Below are 26,446 nucleotides of genomic sequence, written 5' to 3' on the forward strand. Positions count from 1 at the left end.
TATACTATAGATCAATTTTCTCAACGATACATAATGCAAAATAAATAAATGATGTTGCGATATCTCATGAAACATAAACAGACGAGAATAATTTTCAGAGCATGGGTGCGTCACAATACTGCCGCGTTCAAAAAAACTCGGGAGTTTACCTCTCAGGTTTCCTACTTCCGAAATCGACAACGATGCACGTTGTCTCATTGCTGAATCCATAAAATAAAGGCTGCATTATGTTTGTAAACATGGAGAATATAGGGGAAGCCGCAGGTGAGTGCACGTTTGAGATTATAGAAATATCTATATTTATATATTATTTAGAATATAGGGATTGTGAGGTTCACGTCATAACGCGCCATGTTTAGAGGTCTTTGGTCGGAGGTAACTTCGAATTCTTGATTATCTCAAAAACGCATCGCATGATTACCCATCGGGGTTTGGGGTTTAACCTCAACAAATACTTCTATAATTATTATTAACAAGGACAACCGGAGCTCTGGAAGTTGGACAACTCTTCAATTCATCGGAACTCGTTTTGTCCCAGCATCGACTAGAACGCAGCGTATGAGGACGCTGCTCTCTCTGTGCTGTAGTCCTACATCGTGTTCTTTCCTCTGTGTGTCTACCAGAAGCGAACAGGATTTGGACTACAGTTCCCATTTGTTCACGAAACGGTTTCTTAACCATTAGCCAATCGTGTGTAGTGTGTATCAGAACCCTATTCGCTGCAACCTGCCGTACGTAGTTTACAGTGTATACTTCATCACATGAACCCAAACAGGCCGTCTCCTCTAGGGTAGGGTAGTAGGCCCGACATGGTTATGGTTCGCTATGTGCGATTACTGCAAGTACTGCGATTGACCTTCGCCAAAGCTGCCAGTTGCTGGGGCTGACTGCAAAAACACTGCTGAACCACGTCGTCTCACATTACGGTAAAACCACTAAGAAATACATCGTAAAAGTGTTACGTGGTTGTTTTGCGAGGCAGTCGCATTGATTCTTAGTTGGCTAGCCAACTACTCATTTGGATGTTATTGTGTGTGTGTGTGTGTGTGTGTGTGTGTGTGTGTGTGTGTGTGTGTGTGTGTTTGTGTTTGTGTGTGTGTGTGTGTGTGTGTGTGTGTGTGTGTGTGTGTGTTTGTTTGTGTGTGTGTGATAGATGGGAGTCACCTATGCCACAGTAAATGTATATAGATAGAGAGCTCCTCTCGGATCCAGCAGTCCTACTGTGATTTTATGAATCCAAAATCGGACTTGTCAGACTGCTATTGCCCCAACTGAGAGGCAATACAAAATCGTTTCATGCAGAGCTACATTAAGTCCATATGTGAGCCAAAGATAATAACATAAGACTTACTAAAAAGTGATATAACGTTTTTCAATTGTATTCAGAACTGTTTCGTGAAGATTTGCTGTCGGTCTGCATGGATCTAGGGTCAGGGTAGGCTACTAAAGTATAATCTGTTTTCCCTTCCAAAGCCCATTTTGAGCTATTTTGAAAAGACACACACGCACACGCACACGCACACACAAACTGTCTGACTGACTGACTTCTCCTTGGAAGATCTTTTAATTATGTTTACTCTAAGTAAACTCAGACTTGTAATAAATAAATACAATTGTTCGAAACTGAAACGTTGATTTGGTAGTAGCCTATTTCACTCGCTGTTATAACATGTAGAGTATAAGAGCAATAACAATAACACCACATTTAATGAAAGAGGAATGCAGATTTTATTTAAAATGTATTTTAAAACGTATTCAACATTATTAAAATGTTTATTTTCAACTTTGATGTAGGGTGATGGGGACCTTGGCTGGTGACATTATAGATGCTCTTTATTTTTTTGGTAGGGAAGCTGGCATAGGGATTTCCACATAATGACCACCATTCAAGCACTTTGAATGTGCTTGAATGGTGCATACATCAATAAACTTGCCTTTCCGTTCTTAATGCCATTCAATAAAAATAATGTATATTTCACACTAACTAGCTAACTTTAGCTTAATCTGAAGCTACAGGTTCTCACACATTTTACTGTTATACTAAAGCTTGAATTCTACTTAAATTCTACAATCTAATGTAAATAACACCAAACCAAAATAGCTTGCAATCGTTCCACTATGTTACCCTTGATTTTCAATGTTCCTGCACATTGTGCATTGGCCCGAAAATGGGCCTGTTTTCATTGAGGAGTTGTCCCCTGGGTTTGTCCTACAAAAACGATTTATAACTACCTGTTAATCAATGTCCATACACCTTGACAATAATTATCATTGACGAGAGACTGACCATGTTTGAAGTCAAATGCTGAGTAAAACATTGCCCCATGACATGAACAGAAAGTGGGTAACAAGTCAATTGTGCATTCTAGCGTATTACTGTTTTAAAAGGGACTAGTATGGGACCAAGGAACTTGTATTCTGTTGACTATCATTGGGGCCCTGGAGCAACAATACAACAGCCAATCTTGAGGAATGTTAACACCAACATATGCCAATAACCAAAACCAATATTTTAAATGGATTCTTGCTCCACTCATCCCATAAGGACAAGTCCTTAGGGGGAACAGTAGTAGATTGTTATGGACTTTCTATGGCAGATTATTTTATAAGACTTTCTATAGCAGATTTTTAAGAAGAAAGATGGCAGAGGTGATGGGGACAGTGGGACTACCTGAGCAATAGGTTAACGCAGCTGTCGAGAATGCTGCCTGTAGGCTTTAGCGACAGGAAAAAGGCAATGAAATTATTTTTAATAATTACAAAAATATATCAATGAAAGGGGTTTAAAATGAGGTTGCCTCGTGCTGGGCTTTTCTTGTAGCATCGTTCTAGGTTCCTCAACTGTTTATTACGTGAAAATCTCTGCCAAACAAGTTTGTCTACTTTAAAAATGAAAAAAGACTGGTTGTCAACACTCATGTTCAAACCGTCGACTGTATGATAGCCTCACCCACCTTAACCATTGTTTCTGAAACATGACACCGTCGCTCCTCCGCCCCGCCGCTGACAGGTGTTTGCCGCCAGACTCGCGACGGCAGTGCCGGCGACATGTCCATGTTCAGCACGGGCGTCCTGGTGCTCACGGCGCCGCTCCACACGCTGCCGCTGCGCATCACGCCGGTGCTGAGCTCGGCGGCGCGCGTGGTCCAACACACGCTGTACGTCCACCTCCACCCGGGCCTCAACCTGTCGGCCTGCGGCGGCGGAGGGAACCAGCCCCGGCCCGTCTTTATCCCGCCCGTCCCCGACCTGTCCAAGGCCATCTCCCGCCTCTACAGCAACGCGGCCGACGTCTGCGGACACCTGGACGTGCGCGTGTTGCTCACCAACGTCCGGGCCGCCCAGGCGCCGGACGTCCAAGCGCCCGGCGGGAGCGTCGGCCCGTTCCCCGCGCCCCAGCTCCTCTCCCATGCCCCGGAGGTGGTGCTGACCGACTACCCGCTGCAGGACGCGGAGCAGTCGTCCCGGGTGGGCCAGTGTCTGCAGCGCTACGCGGGCCACTGCTACGTGTGCAGCCCCGCGCTGGCCTCAGTGCTGCTGCAGCCCCAGCTGGAGGAGCTGCAGGCCGCAGAGGAAGAGGAGGAGGAGGAGGGGGAGGGGCAGGAGGGGGGCCGGGGGGGCCCCGGCAGGGGGGCGGAGCCCCTGGAGACGTACAACGACGTGGTGGTCGGCGGCACCTTCGACCGGCTCCACAGCGCCCACAAGACGCTGCTCAACATCTCCTGCATGCTGGCCAAGCGGCGCTTCGTGATCGGCGTGTGTGACCAGGAGATGCTGAAAAGTAAATAATCGATACATCGAAACACTGGATCTAAACACTGTGTTTCGATCCAGTGCAATTGTCGTGAACTGAAACTGGAATCAACAAAAACGGATATAATAGCCTTTAAAGAGACGTTAAATGGATTCAAACTAAATCCTAAAACGGAACAGAGACAATCAACGTAGAACTGTTAGGCCTGTTAGGAATGATATATTCTGCTTGATAAGATAATATGTTTTAATATTCTCTGTTTCCTTTCAATGAGCCCTTAGATTATTAAAATATGCTGCAGGAGATTGTATTCACATTATACATTAATACTTTATACCAATTCTGCACTCCATTACAGTCAGCTGGAAAACAACAGATGAAGTGGAGCTGTTGTCTATAGTAAAGCTCTATGTAAATGCAGTCAAATCATCAAAGTGTAGCCAAATGCAATGTTGACAGAGAGAAAGAGACCCTTTACTACAGAGGCATCGTCTTAACACAAACTAAAGTGTCGCTTACAACACCCATTATGGGTCTGCTCCTGTTATGTACCAGAGCAGTGGACTAGCTGGGAAGATATTTCTCTTACCCGTTCCCTTGTACATAAAAGGACACAGATTGAGTGCTTGGAGAGCCACCTGTTTGTTGCGATGTTATCTATGTGGAAAGGTTTTTGGAAAAGTTATAGTGACATTGCCAAAGCACACAAATGGCCCAAAATACTACAAAACAATAAATGAATAAGAATAAAGGTAGTGAAACTGTTGATGTTCACTGTACCATGACCCCTTCTCAGTGGTGTAATGTGTGCGTGTGCTGCGTAGGGAAGGTGCTCAAGGAGCTGATCGAGCCATACCCGGTGCGGGTGGAGCGGCTGACGGAGTTCCTGCGGGACGTGCGGCCCTCCCTGCAGGTGGAGATCGTGGCCCTGGACGACCCCTTCGGCGTCTCTGTGGTCGACCGCCAGCTGCAGTGCATCGTGGTCAGCGAGGAGACTCGGCGGGGAGGCGAGGCCGTGAACGCCAAACGCCTGGAGAACGTACGTCCTGCCTCCAGTCCGATTAGTTTTATCTTCATGTATTCAGAACGCTTTTATCCAAAGAGACTTACAATACAGTACTTTTGTCAGAAGAACCATTGGCTATCGATGGAATATCCCTGTTTTCTTTTTTTTTTTATTATTTAGCCGTTTAGCAAAAACTCTTATCCAAGGATTTCAGATGCAGGTCATTCAATTCTCAAGTAATTTAATCAAAAACTTTAATCTAAAGTGACTTGCAGCACAAGTAGGACATATGGAGGAACAAGTAGGGCTTCTTTTCTTGGACGGCTACAGGTTTGGTTGCATACATTCCAGATGGTCCCCAGATATGACTGTTTAGGGTATCGGCTAACCTGTTCCGTTGAGGTGGTTGTGTTTTGTGTTCTTATAATCTGTCTGCTCCTACTTGTGTCTATTGTTGCCCTGAATAGAGCAAAAGATGGCACGCCAGACTGTTTCAAAGGGCTGCATATGTTGGTAGTTTTATTGATTTTTATAATAGCTGCAATCATGTGACTGTTATTATGAGTTTATAATGTGTTATGCTAATAGTATGACTGCCCGTTTAAACTGCAACTTAGCATGTAAAAATGTCTGCAGTTTGAAGCAATTTGCAGTTTGTGAAAGCATTACTGGACGGGAGATCAGCAAGTCAAATAGATATTTGCAGTAGTAAACAACTTCAAATATTTTCTCAACAGGTTTTCAAGACCTCAAGTCACGACACCCGATATATAAATACAGCGAGAACAAATCTGGCACTTGGTATTCATGAGTGCCTCTTGGGCCCCCCGTTACGCCTGGCCTAAACACGGGTTTCGGTTAATTGGATATAAATTGATTATTGCTAAAAACAAACAAACGTCCAGGTGTACATCAAGCCCAGGCGCTCTGTGCCAGGTGTAACGGGGGTCTCTGCTGTGGTCCTCAGGGTCTCCCAGGCCTGGTCCTGCATGAGATCCAGCTGCTGAAGGACGCCCACCACACGGAGACGGAGGAGGAGAAGATCAGCTCCTCCAGCCTGCGCTCCCGCCTCCTCGGCACGCTGCTCGCCCCGTCCAAGGTCAGCGGAGCCCCCTCTAGCCCCCCAAACCCCCCCTGTGGACTGGGCAGTAGTTCATCCTTTTATCATCACTTCTATCCTCTTTTTGGATTATTGATACTAATCCCAAATGCTTTCCAATTTGGTCGACGCAGATGTTCCCCTCATCTGACCTGTGATTGGTTGCCTTTCAGGACGCCTCCCACCTCCCCGCTCTCCCCTTCGTGATTGGTCTCACGGGGTGCAGTGGCAGTGGGAAGAGCTCCATCGCCGGTCGGCTGGAGGCGCTGGGTGCGGCCCGCATCGACTGCGACGGGCTGGGCCACCTCGTGTACCAGACGGGGTCGGCAGGCTACCACCGCGTGCTGCAGGAGTTTGGCTCTGGTGGGTACAGTGGTTTAGGTGAAAGACAAATGACATGACAGGGGTATTATTACTGTTTTTAGTTACATTATATACAGATTAAAGGGGCTGTAGGTATGATCCCAGAGGCGTAAAGGGAGCAAAGGAAGAGTGACATTCGGAAACTAAACCACCACAAAGAGTCCCTTCTCTCTCTAGTCCCTCCCTCCCTATGTTTATAACATTTAGTGCTGCAGGCACTCCTAAAATCAATATTGGCTCACGTAGAGGAAGACAAAGTCAATCAGAAACAGATCTCCTCACTTATTATTTCACTCATTGACGGGATGGCTAGGCCATTTCTAACAAATTACATCCAAATAATAGCTTTAACCCTATAAAAATGTGTTTTTGATGCACGTATTTGTAAAGGTTGGTGTTTGTGTGCAATTCATTTTTAGAAAGCTCTCCCTTTTTGTTGTTAATTTTAGATCTTCTTAACGAGGACATGTCCATCAACCGGCGGGAACTTGGAAGGAAGGTGTTTGGGAGCAAGGTGTGTGTTGTGTCTGCGTGTCGGTCTGTGTGTGTTTGTGTCTGTGTGTCTGTTTGCCTGTGTGCCATGCCACTATGTATTTTACTCCATTGATGTTCCCTCTTCTCCACAGGAGCGGTTAAAGGCGCTGACGGACATAGTGTGGCCTGAGATCGCCCTTCTGATTAAGGAGCAGATTCAGCAGGCCAGGGATCAAGGTACTGTACTTAGATAACAAACCAGCTTGTAATGAATCTCCTGCAAGGGAACTTTAGTTTGTTAACTTGCATGATTTAAGAAATGGCGGATCGTTAAAAAGAGGACAGTCCTTGGTCACTGTCAATGGCTTTTGATATTGCGGCCCGTTTTGTGACACAGCTGTGCTGATGGTCATGTGACGTGTCCCTCCAGGTAAAGAGGTGTGTGTGATGGACGCAGCGGTTCTGCTGGAGGCGGGCTGGACAGACATGGTCCATGAGGTCTGGGTCACCCTGCTGCCGGAGGAGGAGGTGAGACAGAACCTCCCAGCTCATTGGTCCATATACACATGCACCCACCCCAACCACCTTACCAAGTTAGCTTCTGAAGGCTGTTTGTCATTTGTGTTATTATTGAACGTGTTATTTAGGGGAGGGTTTACAGTGAAGGTTTAGGAGCAAGTCATCAAGGTTCTTGCCCGAAGATGCTACAGCTTGACCTCAGACGGTGGCAAGTTGAACCCTCTAACCTCAGAGAGACGATGGTATTCTGACCAGCAGGGCACCGATAGCCTGTCAGAAGTGTATCACAGGACCAGGGAAGTGTTGTGATAGCGTGAGGTCCTCGATTCTGAGACAGAGTTTATAGCGTAAGAACCCCAATGTCTTCCTGTAGGCATATATCTCACTCAGTCGCTTTGGATAATTACTAGAGCTGTCAAGCGATTAAAATATTTAATCGTGATTAATCGCATTAATGTCATAGTTAACTCTAATTAATCGCGATTAATCGCAAATTATTTTTCTATGCTAAATATCCCTTGATTTTTTTGTCCCATAATTCTTCTCATTTTAATTCTCTTATCAACATGGTGAAGTGCATCGGCTTGCCTTGTGCAAATGATTTTTTATTGATAACAACATTGGCATATAAACTGATCAAAACAGGACGATACAAAAAAAGAGCCTATAGTGCAATTAAACGACTGCTTTGAACAAATGTCATTTGAACATAGCAGTCAGGCTACTGCTTCTTTGTTTTGAGCCAAAGAATTTTTTTTTTTTTTTTTTTTTTTTTTTTTTTTTTTTATAAAATAATTGCGTTAATCGCGCGATAAAAAATTTAACGCCGTTAAATTTGGTTTGCGTTAACGCCGTTAATAACGCGTTTAACTGACAGCTCTAATAATTACGTCTGCTAAATTAGTGCTATAGGTCAAATGTGATATGTTAAGTGGAGATTACACCAGTAATGTTGAGTCCTTGATTCCGATTGGGTCAATTACGGGATACCTTCTGCCTTTACACCGTTGTCGATCAATGCGCTACAAATCCCCGCAGCAAAAGTAAATCGGCTCGATGTCTGAGTTCAACATTCCCAACAAAGTACCCGGTGAGGTTCTCCACGTGGGTGCATCAGATCAGACCCATACCGGATCAATGTTCCCCCCAGGCCGTGTCCAGGATCACGGAGCGGGACGGGGTGAGCCGGGAGGACGCCCTGCGCCGCCTCCGGAGCCAGCACCCGACCGGCCAGCAGGTGGAGCGGGCCAACGTGGTGCTGAGCACGCTGTGGGAGCCCGCGGTCACGCAGAGACAGGTCAGACACAGCCACTGCTCACATAGAGGAACGCATCCATCCATGCACGCACGCAGGCTCGCACACACCGGTACCTTTTAAGGTCTGTTCTGGATTCTGCGTTTAATGTAGTTTCGTGGCCATAAGAAGGGGCAGCACCTGTATAGAAATATTTATTTTAGTAGTAAATAAAGTAAAAGTAAAAAGTAGTTTACAAAGGAGTTTCATACATTGAAGGAGGGGTATGGGGGAATGTTGAGGGCAAGAATAACTAGAGTTCTTCACGGGTCGGGGCAGTGTCTGGTAGGAGGTTAGTCTCTCTGGGCCTGGGGACACACAGAGCGGCTCGAGGCAGGGGAACAGGGAATTAACCAAAGTATCCCCTAGTCCTTTAGCCAGTGTCCATTTAGGGATTCCAGAGCATTCAAGTCCTTCTTATAATTCCTCTTTTTTTCAATAGTTTAAACAAGACTTCCAACACATATTTGGTGGGGCTGTTTTCCACTCCCCCGCCCCCCCAGCTCTGCCTGGGTTACTGACTGGCAGCCTCTCGGTTCCTGGTTGATGAGAGGCTGTCTGTTTATGACGGGAGAGGCTTTATTAGGGACTGGTTGCAGGTGAGGCTGAATGCCCAAACAGCAGCAGTGTGGAGCTGACCTGATCGTTAATGACCTCCCCCAGCGTCTGTCGCTGTCCCGGATGCTTAAGTCTCTGCCCAGCCTGGTTCCCACAATACATGTACTATTTATATAGGCACATATTCTAAGTCAATTTCACAGCCATTTTGACAGCCCACATTAAAACACATCCACCATGTGTGATTTCTGACACATGACATTTAGTAACCTTGAAACGCTGTCGTTCCAAGGTTCTCAAGGCCTGGAACCTGCTCCAGGAGAGAATCGTCCAGAGACGGGCCGCTCACCAGGACCCGCTCTGAAGACTGTAAGACTGGGGGGAGCTCAGCGCTGCACTGTTCAACATGAGGGAGTTCTGCCTTTTTATAGAGCACACATCTGAGTCAACCCACCAATCACAGCAGGCCCTCAGTGGTCACGTGACCAAGGCAGGGTGTGCATGACATGTGAATCGACAGGTTTTTAAATGGAAAGTTTTTTTTTCTTCAAAACGACAAGGCCGATGGTGAGGAATGTTAAACTGGGGATGTGGAACTGTTGGAGTTGCTTTGGCGATGAAGAGGTACTGCGGCCGTTGGTGGTCAGAAGGCTCAGAGATCACCCTGTGGATATTAACCTGAGTCAACTGAACATTTTATCACATTTAGTAGATCCTAACCCAAAGATTAGATTTGGAACAACTGCTGACACTTTTTACTAAAATGAATTCTGTAATTAATCAAATTAAAGAAGTAAATATATATATATACTAAGATTGTAGTAATGTTACAGCATAATGTAACGATAAATTACCCTAAAAATTATTAAACGGAGAATGGGTCGACTTGTTGTCATCATTTTTCATTGTATTGCACTCAACAGAGGGTTGCCCAGTTTAATATATCTCCATAGTCAGACGAGAGATTCCTCTGATCACCTGTCAAATTCCTCAACTGTATACGGAGGCCAACGTGTTTATTAGCATGGCTTGGAACAACAGCAGAAACCAAAACATTTACTTCACCTTACTACTTACTTACTTCACAATGTCTACCAACAGGCAGCAGTTTATAAAAAAAAACAATATATTTTTTTAAAGGAATATGTATTTTGTAAAAAAAAAAAAGTAGTTATAGCTATACATTATAGCTCATATGTTAGACTTGTAAATTCCTGTAGGGAGTTTTTAAGGCAACAAAGAAGATAAAAATGAAATTGTTCTTGACCTGGTGAATGCATTCCTTCCAAACACTGTCCATTTGTTTGCTTGAAGTGGCTGGTGGTGTTGAATTTTAAGTCCTAGACGAGTTTCATACAAATCCATGTCCAGCTCTGGTCAAATTAGAACTATTCTAGAACGACTCTCAGTTTTGCCGAGCACAGCGCCTCCCCGAGGTCGTTGGTGGCTCTGCAGGAGTAAATCCCAGAGTCTGACTGTTGCAGACCGGTAAGGACTAGCGAGCAGCTCCCTTCCTCGCTTTGCTCTGCAGTCGTCCTCGATGTTTCTACCAACCGCTCGTTGTTCAGGAGCCACTCTATGGCAGGTTGAGGGTAACCTGTATATTTACAAGGAATGAGTTTTAGTTTTTCTATAGCACCTTTTAAAACACAAAGTAGCATTGACTCAGCCTTTAGACAGGAATAACATTAAGGACAATTAGTGAAAGACAAAATAACATACCGTATAAGAAAGTAGGAATAATAGTTGCAGATATACATTTTCTTTTAAAGACAACACTGTTCCATTGTGAGCCCTAAGAAAAGTGTAAAGTGCTAACGCATACCTCAGCTGTTGTGTGCATTATTATTATTGTTAAGGCCTATAGGAACTCATATTATACTACTATCATTTAGCATCATTATTGAGGTGGCCCTAGAAGCTGAGGCCTACTCTATTTCTGGTCTAAACTTTGTTGAGCAGCAATAATCAACATAATATCTATATTAAACATTGTCAAATCTGCTCTAGTAATGACTGCATTACATTAATTCCATCAAAGCTGCTCACAAGCGAAAAATGGCAGCAGAAATTATGTTTCTGTCTCCCGCTCTGTTGTTGTTGTCCCGGTGGGCCCCAGAGAGCATGTGGAGCTCCAGGCTCTTGTCACCATGGTGATGAAGGCAGGGCGCACTCGTTCTCAAAATGGTTGACCGGACAAATAAAAGAGAAATGTTCTCCGTAGCCAGGGGGAATTAGTGCATGGGCTTGCACTTATATAACACAGAACCAAAAGAGAAGATGAAGAAGGAACGGTGATGTCGGTGTGTCGTACCGTCGACCACGCAGCTGAGCCGGGCGGTCCCCCCCTCCGCCGGCACGGCGTCCCTCAGGGTCAGCTTGAAGCGGGGCTCCTTATGGAGCTGCTCGTCAAGCCTCTGGATGGCCTGCTCCGCCTCGCCGCCCCACGCCAGCTCTGGAGGAGCACCAAGCAACACGTTAGAGCGGACCTGATGTCAAACAGCCCTGCTGCAGCCTGCTTCATACATTATAGTTGACCTGACCTAAAACCCCACTACTGAAGACTGTTTTATAGTTTATAGACTATAAAGTATAAAGCAGGAAGCTTTATAAAGCAAGCCTGCTTTATACTTTATAGTTGACCTGACCTAAAACACCACTACTGAAGCCTGCTTTATACTTTATAGTTGACCTGACCTAAAACCCCACTACTGTAGCCTGCTTTATACTTTATAGTTGACCTGACTTAAAACACCACTACTACTGAAGCCTGCTTTATACTTTATCGTTAACCGACTCTGACCAGACATTTTGTGCGCAAGCCCAAAGAGGGACTGGCTGACTACTACGTCTTTGCTTAACCAATCTTTAATCAGGCAGGTTAATTGTTAACTGATCGTCATTTATAATAGAGCCATAGAAATACAATAAGAAAACACCTATAAAGTAGAAAAACAGGGATTTCATCATCTGTGAAAATACCCATCAAGGTGTTATCCTTTGAAGTAGTTAAGTGAGATGTACAACTAAATGTTACTTTGAAATATAGTATCACAGTTACTGTATTACAACCCCCCAGTCATACCGTGAGGAGGTACTGAATAAATTGTACCCGAGTGCAATACCCAAGGAAACACCATACGTAACCAGAGGAAAAGAGTAATGATTACTGCACAACGTGCTGGTCAGGTTGCCCAACTCTCACTCTGCTGGCATGTGACATGTTTTCATCTGTAGCCTCACGCTACCCAATCAGGGTTTAGTTCTCATTATTAAACCAAGCAAACAAATTTGACTCTAGACGATAGCATGCCGGAAATGGTATGGTAATGATAATGACTTCCTCATTGCTGCACGATGCTTATCTCCATGTAGATTGGACAGCGGGAAAAGTTCAGACGGGAACACGTCTTTGACCCTCAGTGAATGAACCCGTGTGCCCATTATTGGGTTAATGTTGTGTCTGATATTATGAATTTGTGCTTATTTCCCTGGGTGAAAGGAGTCCTGGTGTTGGCGTAGTTGGGCTATATCCTTAAATCTTAGAACTAAGCTCCAGCTCACCTCACATGTGTATGGAAGCTGCATACTTTTTAAATCCTTGGAGGCCAATTTAACAATTTAATCCAAATACTATGTGCATGTGATTAAGTGCGTGGCGGGCAGCTTGGATTTTGATGCCCAAGACTCACTCAAGCCGGGTACACAACGTTGACGAACCTGAGCAGAAGGAATTAGAGAGGAGAGATGCTTATTGCCTTACCCTCGCTGGGCTCTGCAGGGAAGTCGGGTCGGAAGGACAGGGCCGCCATCCGGTTGAGGGCCTTTACAGCCCAGGCTGTTTTCTACCACACACACATGAACACAAACACACAGGAATCAGTTTATGAAGATCCCAGATATCTTTGTTGGAGAAAATGACCAAGCAACATCCGGAACAAAAGACACACTCTCACTCTCTCTCTCTCTCTCTCTCTCTCTCTCTCTCTCTCTCTCTCTCTCTCTCTCTCTCTCTCTCTCTCTCTCTCTCTCTCTCTCTCTCTCTCTCTCTCTCTCTCTCTCTCTCTCTCTCTCTCTCTCTCTCTCTCTCTCTCTCTCTCTCTCTCTCTCTCTCTCTCTCTCTCTCTCTCTCTCTCTCTCTCTCTCTCTCTCTCTCTCTCTCTCTCTCTCTCTCCCCTACACGTGTCCATGAATCGGGTGAGGTGTGTTTACCTTCCACTTGCGGCGCGCCAGGAAGGTTTTCATCTTCTTCTTGCTCAGAGTCCGGTTTCTGTTGGGGGGGCGGGAGTAGAACGCCATCCAGGGGTGGGCCAACGCCTGGTCACATGACAGCCTGTTCCTAGAGGGGGGGGAAGACAAACACTCTGATGTCAATCAACATTGTATTTCTGTCTCATTGAGAGCATTATCCCTAGGTAATATGGGTAGATAGTATGGGGGCCGACTACAGGACAGGATTGGACAAGCTTCACTAAACACACTCCTGCCTAACGCACTCTAACACTGAGAACTAAATAAGAACCAAATTCCATTCAAACCATTCAGTCTTGTATTCCGTATATTAAAAAAACACTGTGGCCCTGAGAGCTCAGCACACTGCCGCTTAAGAAAACCCACGCAAATAGACAAAACACAAGCAAACTCAGAAAACATGCACAGCATTTTCAAAAATGCGCTCCAAATTCCACGCGTCTCACAACACCATACAGACACAGCACATTAAAGAGCTGCGCTGTAATTACCCCAACGGAAGTGCTTCCTGCAATTAAAATGATAAATACAATTTAGCTCATTACCAACCCCATTGACAGATCACTGACTTCAATTATGTATTGAGACACAAACCGTGGGAACACCGCGTTGCCGTTTGGTATAAACTATGGGATATCCCGGGAAATCTGTCAAGACTATTTCCAGATTCCCAGGAAAGATTATGACAGGCAACGGAAGATAAAATAAAATCTGCAATGATTGCGCGTCTATTGTTGTCATAAGGTAACGTTGATTGAGGCGAAACTCAAGCCCTGGGAAAGGAGCGACACACACGGTGAAAAACGCTGATAACTTGTAGTGATTAATCCCGTTTGCAGCCGCTTACAAATCTCAACAGCCACAGAATGGATTTAGTTTAACGGAATGGTTTAGGAATCATTCAATGGTTTACTTTGACCGATTTTGTTAGTTTGTATAATGGAGTTAACAGGACAAGTCGCAGGCAATCCACCTGGCATTTCATGATTAGCGCTGCAGCAGATGTCATGCAGCAGAATTGATCATTGCAAACTGAGGTGATGGACATAAACTGTGTCCTTTTGCCCTATTAATGATACAAATAGGCCTAATATAAAAATGTCAGTTTTGGATTTGGGAACACATTTGAATGATACATTAGGGCAAAAAAAACAACACTGCTATTTCACGAAATGGGTTGCCTTTTCCCTGGATCTGATTCATCTAATTTTCGGGAAAAATATTAAACCCTATTGTAAACGCAGCGTGTTCCTGACATGACTTCTGTGGATGGAATGTATCCCGTGTCTTTAAGCTGCGCACGTGTTTTCAAATGAATGAGGATGTTTTCTTAATGTGCGTGTGTTTAGTCTATTTGCATTTGTTTTCTTAATACGTCGCCTCAAACCAACCTCAGGTCCTTTTGCAGCAGGGAGCTGATGAAGCCCCTGGCCTCGTCCGAGATGTCCTCGAAGCTCTCCTCGTCGAATTCATAGCGGGCCGCCGTCACCAGAGCCTGGGTCTCCGTGACGTTGTCTCCCTGGAAGGGGCTCTCCCCGCTCAGCCTGCCGGCACAAAGACAGACCAGTGTGAACAGGACTGGGAACACTCACCCTCTCCTGTAGAGCACTGGTGTTACTGGTCACTTATCACAACGTTGGACACCGATTCACTCCTTGCTGGGAGCGATTGGCTAGAAGTGATGCGGGTTAAACGGGTTAGCTAGCCGAGGCCAAAGAAGTCCTTTGCCGCCCACTGCTCTAATAGTTGGGTTTGAACGGTTCCCAAAATTCACGGTTCGGTTCATATCAGGGTTTTGAAGTTTTCAGTTCGGTAGGATATGTTTTATGGAAAGTAGGGGATAAAACAAGTGAATTGTAAAAAATATATATATACAGCATAACAAAAAATATATGTATAAAAGTTTGACATTATTAACCCTAACCCTAAACAAGATATTTCCACATGAAGCAGGCAACCGGCTAAAGCCCTGGGGACTTACAGGATGTAACAGATGACTCCGATGCTCCACATGTCAGTCTCAAGGCCCACCGGCTCGTAGTTGACCACCTCGGGGGCCATGAACTCTGGGGTGCCGTGCATCACCTTCAGCACTTTATCGGGCTCTGGTAGACGGAGACAAGTAGGTTGAACAACATCAAGAACATCACCATCACTATCAGCACAACCAACACCATCACCAGCCTCTGGTAGACGAAGACAAGAAGGTTGAACCACATCAAGTACATCATCATCACCAACACCGTCACTCAAACCATCCCCATCTGATAAAGCTAGGCAAGAAGGTTGAAGAACCTAACACTCACTACTCACTGGTCATCTTACCCTTCACAATGAACACAGTAAAGGGATCTAGGTCAGATTTATCGTGGGTTAAAGGATGTTAAGTGGCTGTACCAGCACAAACGTTTGCAACATTACTCTTCAAACGGGAACATCCTCATCATGACAAGCTTGACAATAGGGCTGTACGGTGTGAACTAAAATGTATATCATGGTATGATTTGAGGCATAGACGGTAACGGTATTATATCACAGTATGTTAATTTGATCTTCTTAATTCGTTACAAATGCTTCTGGAGGGGGAAAATGCTGGTTAGGCAGCCAAACTGCATAGAAAAAAATGCTTTGGCATCTCAATTTGGCTGAAGTGTGTTTGTGGGCATGTAACGCGTACCTGGGATCAAGGGTTTTGACCATCTCTTTAAAGCCCTTTCTATAGACATTTTGAAACGGGACCATGTCCTGTCGCTGTCAAATCGGTCCCTGGGAAAAGTAACGTTGTGCGGAATTGAAAAATAACTAAGTTTTGTTACCATATTTTCAGTAATTGATCGTAAATTAACTTTTTACATGAAAAAGTAGTTACGTTACTGTATTTGTTCATTTCTTTGTAACGCGTTACACACAACACTGTCCACCAGTCACACCGGTCTCCCGGTAACGTCAAAATCCATACCGGTGTACTTTCTATACCGTTTATACCGTACACCCCTACTTGACCATCTTCTTATGGGTTGGTCACGATCCTCCACCCCCCACAAGCCTGAGGGCATGAGCAGTCTAGTGGCAAGGATGTGAAGAACCTTGGTGCTCAACTATGCTCTAGTGGAACAGGTCTTCGCCCCTTTACACTAGTGGTCTGTACCCAATTCCCTCAAACTACTAGTGTGAACCCTATACCCGATTTGCACTAGTCCGGGCCCCTCAACCCAGGCCTGTACCCTACTCTAGTTGTACATTTTTTACCCAATACCAAAGTAGTACTAGTCAGTACCCTATACCCTAGTGGTCTGTACACCATTGTGGAACTACCTACACTGCTCTCCTCCAGAGTACCTTGAAAACGACCTGGCCTGCCCTACAAAGTCCCCTTTCGCCACCAGTCAGCAGCCAGTCAGCATCCAGTCAGCCGCCAGTCAGCAGCCAGTCAGGTGGACTCACCCAGCTTGCTGGCCAGGCCGAAGTCGATGATCTTGACCTGGATGTCGGTGGAGTCGACGCACACGATGTTCTCGGGCTTGAGGTCCAGGTGCACGATGTTCTGCTTGTGCACGTACTGCATGCCCTCCAGGATCTGCTTCACGTAGCGCACGCTGGTGGGCTCGGTGTGCTCGAAGCTCTCGTGCACGATGCGCTCAAACAGCTCACCGCCTGTGATGCTGGGGGGAGGGAGGTCTTGTTTGATTTCACTGAAGGGCGTTTGTTGTACCTTGGCCAAGCCACGACCGGTGAAAGGTACGCCACATACAAACCTGTGATGATCGGACCATTGCTACACTTTCACTGTGTGGAAGTGTAGCAAGTGTGAAACACAAAATATCAATAATTTGAAATGGAAAAGGATTAATGAAAAAGGTTGTAACATACTAAGGAATTATTCTGACCACCTTTAGCATTTGTGTAAAATATGCATAGATAGAGCCTACCTTATATAGGATATATTTTCTTTTTTAACTCTCTTCATATACTTTATTAAATAACAGTGAACCCAAATCATGTGAAAAAAATGTCTAAAAAAAGTGTGTAAAATGTGGTTTCTATGATCTTAAACATAGCAATCTGTGCTATTTTGTCACTTGTACAAAAATAACAGCATCATTTAGAAAAAACTGGTTAAAACCTCTGCCGATCAGTTTGTGGATGTTCTCTATTTTGAACTCTACTTCACATTGGTGCATGTGGATGTGTGGAGCTCCATCTGGGACGCAGTTCATGTTGTTGTCTGCGTCTGGGGAGGGAGGGGGGGGGGGGGGGGGTGGGGGTGGTTAGCCCCTCGGACGTGGCGTTAAAGTATAATTAGAACACTGTGAGATTAACACAAATGCTGAGAAAATGCTTGGAGTTCTAGGAAGGAAAGGGAGGAGTTATCCTGATGCGGCCACACGCCCAAGAAGCTTAACCCTCCTGGACGGAGTCAACACATTAACCGCTCCAGACGGAGCTCCACACATCCATATGCACCGCGGCGGTAGACTATCCTCACCCTCACAAAATCGCCAGCCTGAGTTAGGAGTACAATTAAATTAGTTCCTTCCATTAATTCAAAATATGTCCTTCAACTGGTTACCGGAGACTGAGAGATGTTTTTGTTTTCTGTTTTTTTCAAAATTACACTTTAATTAATTGAATAGTGATCAAACAGTGTAGAATACTAAGTTGAAGATTATAGAAGACACACAGAACAGGAAGGCATCCCTTTCAAATGCATCCACTGATTCTGTCGCCGTTACACCCACAGGCCACACCCTCCCCTCCAGGCCGGGGTACTCACTACTCCATCACCATGACGACCTCCGAGGCGGTGTCGTACGCGGCGAGGTACTGGACCAGCTTGGGGTGGTGCAGCAGGTTCATGATGTCCATCTCCCTGCGCGCCGCCGCCCGCTCCTTGGCCGTATGGCCGCGGTAGAACTTGCCGGCGTAGACCTCTCCGGACTGCTTGTGGTGGAGCAGGAGCACCTGGCCGAACCGCCCCCTGGGGAACGTTCAGGAGAATATAAGTGGAGGGGCTCATGGCTCAGCACACTCAGGCACCCAACGCGGGCCGTGGTCAGCTAGTGGCCATCTTGGCTCCAAACGCTAGCAGGGTGGGGGAACTGAATGGAACAAAGATGGCCCCTAGGTAAATAAGGCCCATGTAGGACATACGCCCTGCAGCGTTCAACGTTCGAGTGCCACCTGCCCGGGGCCTCCGCCCTACACTACATGTCCATCCCTCCCTCTTTCAACCCACTTTACTGCTCTATCCATAAGTACAAAAGCCCACAATAAATCAATCAATAATTCAATCAATAAATATTTATACAATTTGATCAAATTTGATCTAACATGCAGATATGGATAGTATTTTGAGTTAAGCTATGCCTTTAAGAAGTTTGTTTGGTTTTTCTGAAACAGCTTCAATACATTTACAATGAAACCCAATCATAAGTCCCATACGTACACGCCCAGTTTCTTGCCCACGGTATAGTGGTCGCTGACTGTATTCTTGGTGTCTACGGTCACCGTGACGTACGTCGGCTCCTCCTCCTTTCCCCCTGAAACACAGCACAACAGGGAGTTGGAAAGCGTACATTTCACCAGGACGATGCCAATAATCAGAGCAATAGTAGTGAACAAACCCGCTGTCTCCAGTTTGACCAGCTCCGACTCCTCACTCGGTTCACTGGCACCCGAAAAGTTGTAGGCCCTGACGCGGAACCGGTAGGGAACCTGGGGCTCCAGTCCCGATCGTACCCGCAGGGAGGTGCTCATGCATCGGTTGGCCACCACACTCCAGTCCCCTGCTTGGCCCGGGCCCACCGCCCTCTTCTCCACCACGTAGCCCAGGATGGCGGAGCCCCCGTCGTAGTTGGGGCCGCCCCAGGACAGCACCAGGGAGCGGGTGGACAGCTGGGACACCACGGGGGGGGAGCCAGGCGCTTCGGGAGCCTCTGTGGACAACACACAACGGGAGGTCACCTGGAGGGCCCCTGGAAGACTATAGCAGTGTTGGGACATCCTCCCACGATTTGACATCCTCCGAACCCTCAAGGATCTATTCCCAGCCCTCTCTGTTTCACTTGGCTCCCATAACCTGTTTTAGTTGGGAAAGGAATCGAGCACAGAATCGGAGAAAGGCCAAATAGCTGTCCCCTAACAGCTGAGCTTCAACATTATAACAAACTAAAATCATTGTTCAGTGCCTCTTGAAGGCCCTGAGCTACAACAACAACAACGATTGCAGCAAAATTAGTTGTACAAAAATTATACAGCAGAACATGTTAAAAATGAAAAAAAAAGGATAATCAGATCATTATTATCATTAGCAAAAACCCCATTAGGGTGACACAATCCAAAATTGTCTCTCAAAAAAAGAAGCCAAATGATGAACAATCATTTGTAATGTGTTCCACATGACCATGAGCAAAACCCCATTTAATTGACATGCTTCACAAGCCCCGCCCCCTTCACCCTCTCACCAATGACACTGAGGTAGATGCTTTGGTGCTGAAGGCCGTGGCGGTGTCGTACAACCAGCGTGTACGTTCCCCTGTGGCGGGGCATTGTGTGCCTGATTAGCAGCGTGCTTTCTGATTGGCTGCTGCTGACACGGGTCTGAGGTCCGTCGACAACTTCCTGGGGGGCAGGGAACATATACCCATGATGCATTGCTCTCCCCCACTTGTCAAACTCTGACTTTACCTACACAGTACGCACCTCGCCCAACCATTTCTACCACTGACCTTGACATCTCTACCCTATTTGCTTATCACCTAACCTAATGGAACCTAATTGCTCAGAATCTGCAGCTGCGTAGAGCAGTCTCGTGGAAAAGTTTTGTGGAGAGGTATTGGAATGAGAAGGGAAAGGATGGGTGAGGAGGAGAGGGGGCTTAATTCTCAGAAATGCAGGCTTTCTTAGTTTGAATCCTCAAATTGTACCTTGTGTACATTCCCTGCAGATTACGCCGTCTGTTTTGAATCAAACGTCAAGTGGGAGTACGCGTCACGCCAACACAAGCAACACCATAAGCGGTCAACACACGCAAACACATGTCCTCCTCCACACACACTCCACCTTCTCTCTGTTGTGGATCCAGCAGCAGGCCACAGGCAGAGAGCTGCTGCTGAAGGAACAGTGGAGCCTGGTCTGAGCTCCACGCTGGACCTCCAGCTGCTCCTCACAGGCCCCAAACTCCACCACCACTCCTGGGGACGCAGAGAGCCACAGACACATCTGGACGTGAGGATACACAAACCAGCATACGGAACACCACAACCACAACCAGAAGATACAAAACACAACCAGGAGATACAAAACACAACCAGATGATACAAAACACAACTAGGAGATACAAAACACAACCAGGAGATAAAAAAAACACAACCAGGAGATACAAAACACAACCAGGAGATACAAAAAACAACCAGAAGATGCAAAACACAATTCAATGAAAAAAAAAAAAAAAAAAATCAAGCTTAAGCTGACCTTTAATTTTTACTTTAAGGGCTTATTTCCGAATAAAATAACTTTGGGAAATGCTAATGAATTTACCTTTCTTATCAACCTTTGCCGGAGAAGGGCTTGTGGGTTTAGTGTCAGAGCTCCAGGTGTCTCGGCGCCCCACCTCCTTGAGTGTCGCCCTGGGTTTCCATGGTACAGTGGAACTCTTTCGTCTTCCTGTTACCGTCGGGAAGGAAATTGCAGAGGGTTGCAACAACACTGATTGACAAAGAGAAGAGATTTGTTTTCTTTGTTTTCTAAATTCTTCTGTCCAAAACAACGTTTGAAGATTTGATTAAAACCCAAACAAAGGACCTTTCGTTAGAGAAATAACATATATATAGAGAGATATATAGTTTATAGTATAGTTTTAATTATACAATAAAATAAGCTCAACCACAGTGTGTACATTACAAACAAGTGTAGGTTTTGTGTTTAAACAATGATATATCTGCATTAAGAACAAAGGCATTTGAGACTCAAGGAGCAGGATAAGGATGTTTGACCCCTGCTGCAAGGTTCTTCAAATCCCAATCTCCACAATCTCCCTGTAGGCAACATTGTGCAAGATAACCCTAACCCTCTACCTGCACCTTAAATCAGAAGTAGGGGAGATTTGGAACTTGTAAAGAGAGATAGCCGTAAAGTGCAGTAAATAAAAAAATTCTGAAAATAAACCCCTAATCACTTCCTCCCTACTTCTCTCTGCCCTTGAGAGGCATTGCATTACACAGACTTCTGAATTCCACAAGGCAGGGTGAATTCCACAACCTCACCAGGGAACCGATGCTCTGATGAGTCAGAAATGAGAAACTGTCTCATACAGAGGCAGGCACACCTGAAACCGATATCCCCAAAGAGTATTGAACTCAATGTATCAGGTCTAACAAGTTACACTCAAATGATAGCTCTTTAATGACTTTCATGTCACGTCTGCTTAACATGAATGCATACATCGTAAATAGGTGCTCGATAATAACCAAAGAGGTTAGGTTATTTTTGTACCGGGGTTAAAAAAAACAACTGGATTGTTTTCTGCTTGACTAGAGACCTGAATGTAGAGCCGGTGATGTGGTCTGAAGCCCTGGCTTACTGCCTTACTGCCTGTCCAGCGGTAGAGATAACAGCTTCATATGGAACACATGTTACCTTTGAAGATACACGGCTGCTTTGAAGTAAGAAGCATGATGGGGACAAATACAGATGGAGTAAACTGGAGGATCCTATTTTAACTGATTGATAATAATAATAATAATAATAATAATAATAATAATAATAATAATAATTGATCCGTTTTTTATAGCGCTTTTCTAAGTACCGTACTCAAAGACTCTTTCAATAAGAAAGGAATACATACGGACAGTACAGACAATCAAACAAAAGGAAAAGAGTGAACACAGAGACAGGTCATTAAGGAGCAGGTAGGGGTTAGAAGGTGAATACAGAGACAGGTCATAAAGGACCAGGTAGGGGTTAGACAGTGAATACAGAGACAGGTCATTAAGGACCAGGTAGGGGTTAGACAGTGAATACAGAGACAGGTCATTAAGGAACAGGTAGGGGTTAGACAGTGAATACAGATACAGGGTTAATCATCTTGTTCAAGGAGGCTGACAGGTGTTTGAACAGAGGACTTTTCAAATGGAAGACAAACAAACCAGCCACTTATCCTGACCCTACATAATGATCTAATAGACATTGATGCCATGTATATAACAGACATGTTATATATATTTCTACAAAGGGGGATTAATAAAGGACTATCTTATCTTATATACATAGAGTGACTTCTACATTTCGCACACATGTGTGTTCGAAATGTAGAAGTCACTCTATGTGCTTTAATGTTTGTGTCGACAGAGTCGACACAAACATTGATCTCCTGTAAATGCTGGAATGTTAATGGTGGGTGTGTGCATGCATTTGTATGTTTCTGTTTTGCAAGTGTGTGTGCCCATGTGCGTGGGCGGATGTGTATGTGTGTTTGTGTGTGTGTGTGTGCGTGTTTGGGCCTGAGTAATTGTCCCAGAGCCTGGCAGCACAGCTGCAACAACTACAATAACAAAACATGGTGTGTGTGTGTGTGTGACAGTTACACCCCAAACATTTTCTTCAGTTGGAGACTGGCCTGGGGGAACGGGAACCAGAAAGAGCTTCATCAGGTTCCTCCCCCGCATCCAGTGTGAGATCAGAGGAGATTAACATCCAGTGTCTCCCGTTCAGGATGCTCCTGGTCTATCCCTGCCCTGCCTTCTGTTATGTAAAGGAATTCAAATTCAACCATCTAACACGCCCACCGGGAACAGGTCCACTCTCTACCTTCTTGTATCGCAGACTTTTCCTGAGGTGTTATCAAAACAGTTTAAATGCTAGAATTGTTTAACTTAAATCCCGCTTAGTGAGCTTTCCTCCTCTCTGAATGTTAACCTTTCTCGCTAGTCAAATAGAAGTAGAGGCTTTCCTTCCGTATTACGAGTCGACCAGATCATCTGCGTCTTATAGGTTGCTTCTTAAACCATGTCAATGTAAGAGGGGGAGGATTCCATAGGGGCTTATCTATGATAGCATTGGCTCTTGATTCAATGTTGTTTCTTTGTACATATTCTTTGGCAGAATAGAAGGATTGTGGGACTTTGATGAGGCACTTGAATGTCTATGTCTATGATGTCTATGTGTACTGTGCAATGCTATTCCGTAATACTTCGGTTTTGTAAGTCAAGCTTTGGTGAGATGGGTCTAGTGTGTTTTTAATTAAACAGCTTTTAAACCAAAATAATACTCACCAAACAAGTTGTGTGTGCGTGCATGTGTGTGTGTGTGTGTGTGTGTGTGTGTGTGTGTGTGTGTGTGTGTGTGTGTGATGTTCTATGACTGTATACTGTGCAATGCTATCCCCCCCCAGATCTGTTTTTTAAGTTACAACAGAGCTTTGGTGAGATGAGTCTAGTGTATTTTTAATGAAACATCTTTAAACCAAAAGCAAACTCACAGAACAAGTTGTGTGTGTGTGTGTGTGTGTGTGTGTGTGTGTGTGTGTGTGTGTGTGTGTGTGTGTGTGTGTGTGTGTGTGTGTGTGTGTGTGTACACTGCATGACTCTACAGTGTATAGAAAGTGTGTTTGACATGCTACTAGTTAGATGTGTGTCATTCTGTCCTGACTACCCCTTAAGGATTTGTGTGTGTGTGTGTGTGTGTGTGTGTGTGTGTGTGTGTGTGTGTGTGTGTGTGTGTGTGTGTGTGTGTGTGTGTGTGTGTGTGTGTGTGTGTGTGTGTGTGTGTGTACCTGCTGAGGGCGACTCCTCTGTTGGTCCATGCTGAAGGGCAGGGGACTCTCTGCAATCCCCCTTCTGCCGCCCCTCTTCCACCACCTCCTCCACCTCCTCAACCTTCTCCATCTCCTCCACCTCACACACGTCCTTGCCCCGCGGCCCCGCACTGGGCTGGATGTTTAGCCGGAACGTGGAGATGTAGGTCTTTCTACCCTTTTCCTCCCTCTTCTCCTCCTCATCTCTCGGACCCCCGTTCATAGCTGAGTTTGGGGCGACCCAGCGGGACGAACCAGGGACTCTACTTGCTCCAGAGCGTGCGTCTCTCTCTCTCTGTCTGCACTGGACCTCTCTCCCACTCATCTGCTGCCCTGCTGGGACGTCCCAGGGAGGGACTCTGCGCTCCTGGCTCGTCTGGTCACCCAAAGACCCTCCTCCTCCTCCTCCTACCGCAGGACCCTCCCCCTCTGCCCCGACCTCTCTCTTCCTAGGAAACGGCCCGTTGCATCAAAAGAGCAATTAGCCGGACCAGGCATTCCAGCGCCATTAGTGGCTACAGCAGGGGGACGGGAAGGAGGGGGAGATCGATGGGGAGATGGAGGGCGAAGAGGGAGAGGGGAGGACACAACATGTGTTGAGAAACAATTCAAAGTTTGTGTTTGTGTGTGTGTGTGTGTGTGTGTGTGTGTGTGTGTGTGTGTGTGTGTGTGTGTGTGTGTGTGTGTGTGTGTGTGTGTGTGTGTGTGTGTGTGTTAGAGAGGGAGAGAGAGAGAGCTTGCAAAAGAGAGAGTGAGACAGAGTGAGATCGAAAGAGGAAGAGGGTGCGTGTGAGGAGACTAAACATTTCATGTAGCACAAACACAACATTCTACATTGAGCTCTACATGTACACAGAGGCAGTGACAGGGAAAAGACACACACACACACAGACACACACACACACACACACACAATAAAGCAACACACTGAGTCACAAACACCAATCCCTCTCAGAGCGTCATACACTGCAGTCTACAACACTTAGCTGCTGCCCCTTTTTATAAGGAATACCTCCCCGCTCAGAGAAACCAGCACACACACCAATACACACACACCAACACACACACACACACACACACACACACACACACACACACACACACACACACACACACACACACACACACACACACACACACACACACACAGAGACAGACATGTGTCACAACATGTAGGCCAGCTCCTATTCATCCATGCAGAGCAGGCCCGCTAGATGCAGTGAGTGACATCACAGGAGGAATGAAGGAAAACAAGTAGGTCCTACTTCGGCGATTTAACTTGAATTTAACCTCCATGGTAACGCACCTGTGAAGAAACCTTGTATCGCCAAATGGCAGATTAATCGTTTGAGCGAGCGGAACACGTGCTGGGACGTGAAGTCGATCTCTTTGCTGCTATGAAGTATTTCTTTCTCTTCTTTTCTTCAGATGACAATGCGGTGAGATCGGGGCGGCCGCAGGTGAAGTGGCAGGTATACAAACACGACCCAGCGACACAGTGCCTGCGGTGGGGGGACGGCTGTAGGGCGGGTCTGGTGTTCGGGGCGTGTCGTGTGATGCAGTCGTGTTGTCGCTGCGCGGAAACTTGTGCTTGACGTGTAGTTTGAATCACGCTCAATGTATTGTGTCCACGAAGAACGGTGTTCATTAAAATAACTGATTTTGTTTAGTTGTAATCGTTTTTCTTCTAACTTCTAACTCTGACTTACCGTCCCAGATGAAAAAGGCTCCTCGTTGTTTACAAGCAGTTTGTCAGAATTACAGAGGACTAGTTGATGGCGTGTGGGAGGCCTGCAACACAAATGTGTGTCTGAATCAGGAGGGAAACGTGCAAACGAACAAACTAATCACGGCCACATGCTGGAAATAGTTTCCCTTGGAAAGTTGTTTTGAAACGGGCCCCCACAGTAAGGGCCTCTAAAGAAAACAACCCCCATGTTCGGTATGCTCTTGGGGACCATATATATGTCTGGGTGTGTGCGTGTGTGCGTGTGTGCGTGTGTGCGTGTGTGTGTGTGTGTGTGTGTGTTTCAGGGAAAAATGACAAACGTGCCTTACAAGCACTTGCATTCTGAAAAAGTCAGGGTTGATCAATAGATTTGAAGAAAACAATTGTTTCAACTCAATCTCTTGATCTCTCTCTCGATCTCTCTCTCACACACACACACACACACACACACACACACACACACACACACACACACACACACACACACACACACACACACACACACACACACACACACACACACACACACACACACACCCACACACACACACACACACACACACGTGCATTACGTGTAGGCCTATATTTTATTTTTTATATAAAGAGA

At 45.7% G+C, this 26,446-nt stretch overlaps 2 protein-coding genes across 3 annotated transcripts; one reads left to right on the forward strand and one right to left on the reverse strand.

Annotated features, from left to right (window-relative positions):
• Positions 1–683: 683 nt before the first annotated feature.
• coasy (CoA synthase) lies at positions 684–9,950 on the forward strand. The gene is made up of 10 exons (XM_030340004.1): positions 684–926; positions 3,011–3,781; positions 4,579–4,793; positions 5,728–5,859; positions 6,033–6,222; positions 6,672–6,736; positions 6,849–6,933; positions 7,127–7,224; positions 8,366–8,512; positions 9,360–9,950. Exons 2-10 carry the CDS (start codon positions 3,049–3,051, stop codon positions 9,429–9,431), a joined length of 1,737 nt encoding a protein of 578 aa, XP_030195864.1. The 5' UTR covers positions 684–926; positions 3,011–3,048; the 3' UTR covers positions 9,432–9,950.
• A 116-nt stretch (positions 9,951–10,066) lies between these two features.
• LOC115531009 (myosin light chain kinase, smooth muscle) lies at positions 10,067–25,577 on the reverse strand. Of its 2 annotated transcripts, none has more exons than XM_030339956.1 (15): positions 25,417–25,577; positions 24,090–24,625; positions 20,858–20,983; positions 20,381–20,511; positions 19,783–19,939; positions 18,943–19,254; positions 18,765–18,858; positions 18,093–18,296; positions 16,763–16,980; positions 15,300–15,423; positions 14,710–14,862; positions 13,280–13,406; positions 12,831–12,912; positions 11,382–11,522; positions 10,067–10,664 (listed from the first exon to the last, which is right to left on the reverse strand). In XM_030339956.1, the coding sequence occupies exons 2-15, from the start codon at positions 24,433–24,435 to the stop codon at positions 10,456–10,458; spliced, it is 2,424 nt and encodes an 807-aa protein (XP_030195816.1). In that variant the 5' UTR covers positions 24,436–24,625; positions 25,417–25,577; the 3' UTR covers positions 10,067–10,455. The 2 variants fall into 2 exon arrangements, with proteins under 2 accessions (XP_030195816.1, XP_030195817.1); XM_030339957.1 differs by having other exon boundaries at positions 24,090–24,559; positions 25,417–25,573.
• Between the last annotated feature and the right edge of the window lie 869 nt (positions 25,578–26,446).

This window comes from Gadus morhua, chromosome 18, assembly GCF_902167405.1.
Source record: "Gadus morhua chromosome 18, gadMor3.0, whole genome shotgun sequence".
Classification (NCBI taxonomy): Eukaryota; Metazoa; Chordata; class Actinopteri; order Gadiformes; family Gadidae; genus Gadus; species Gadus morhua.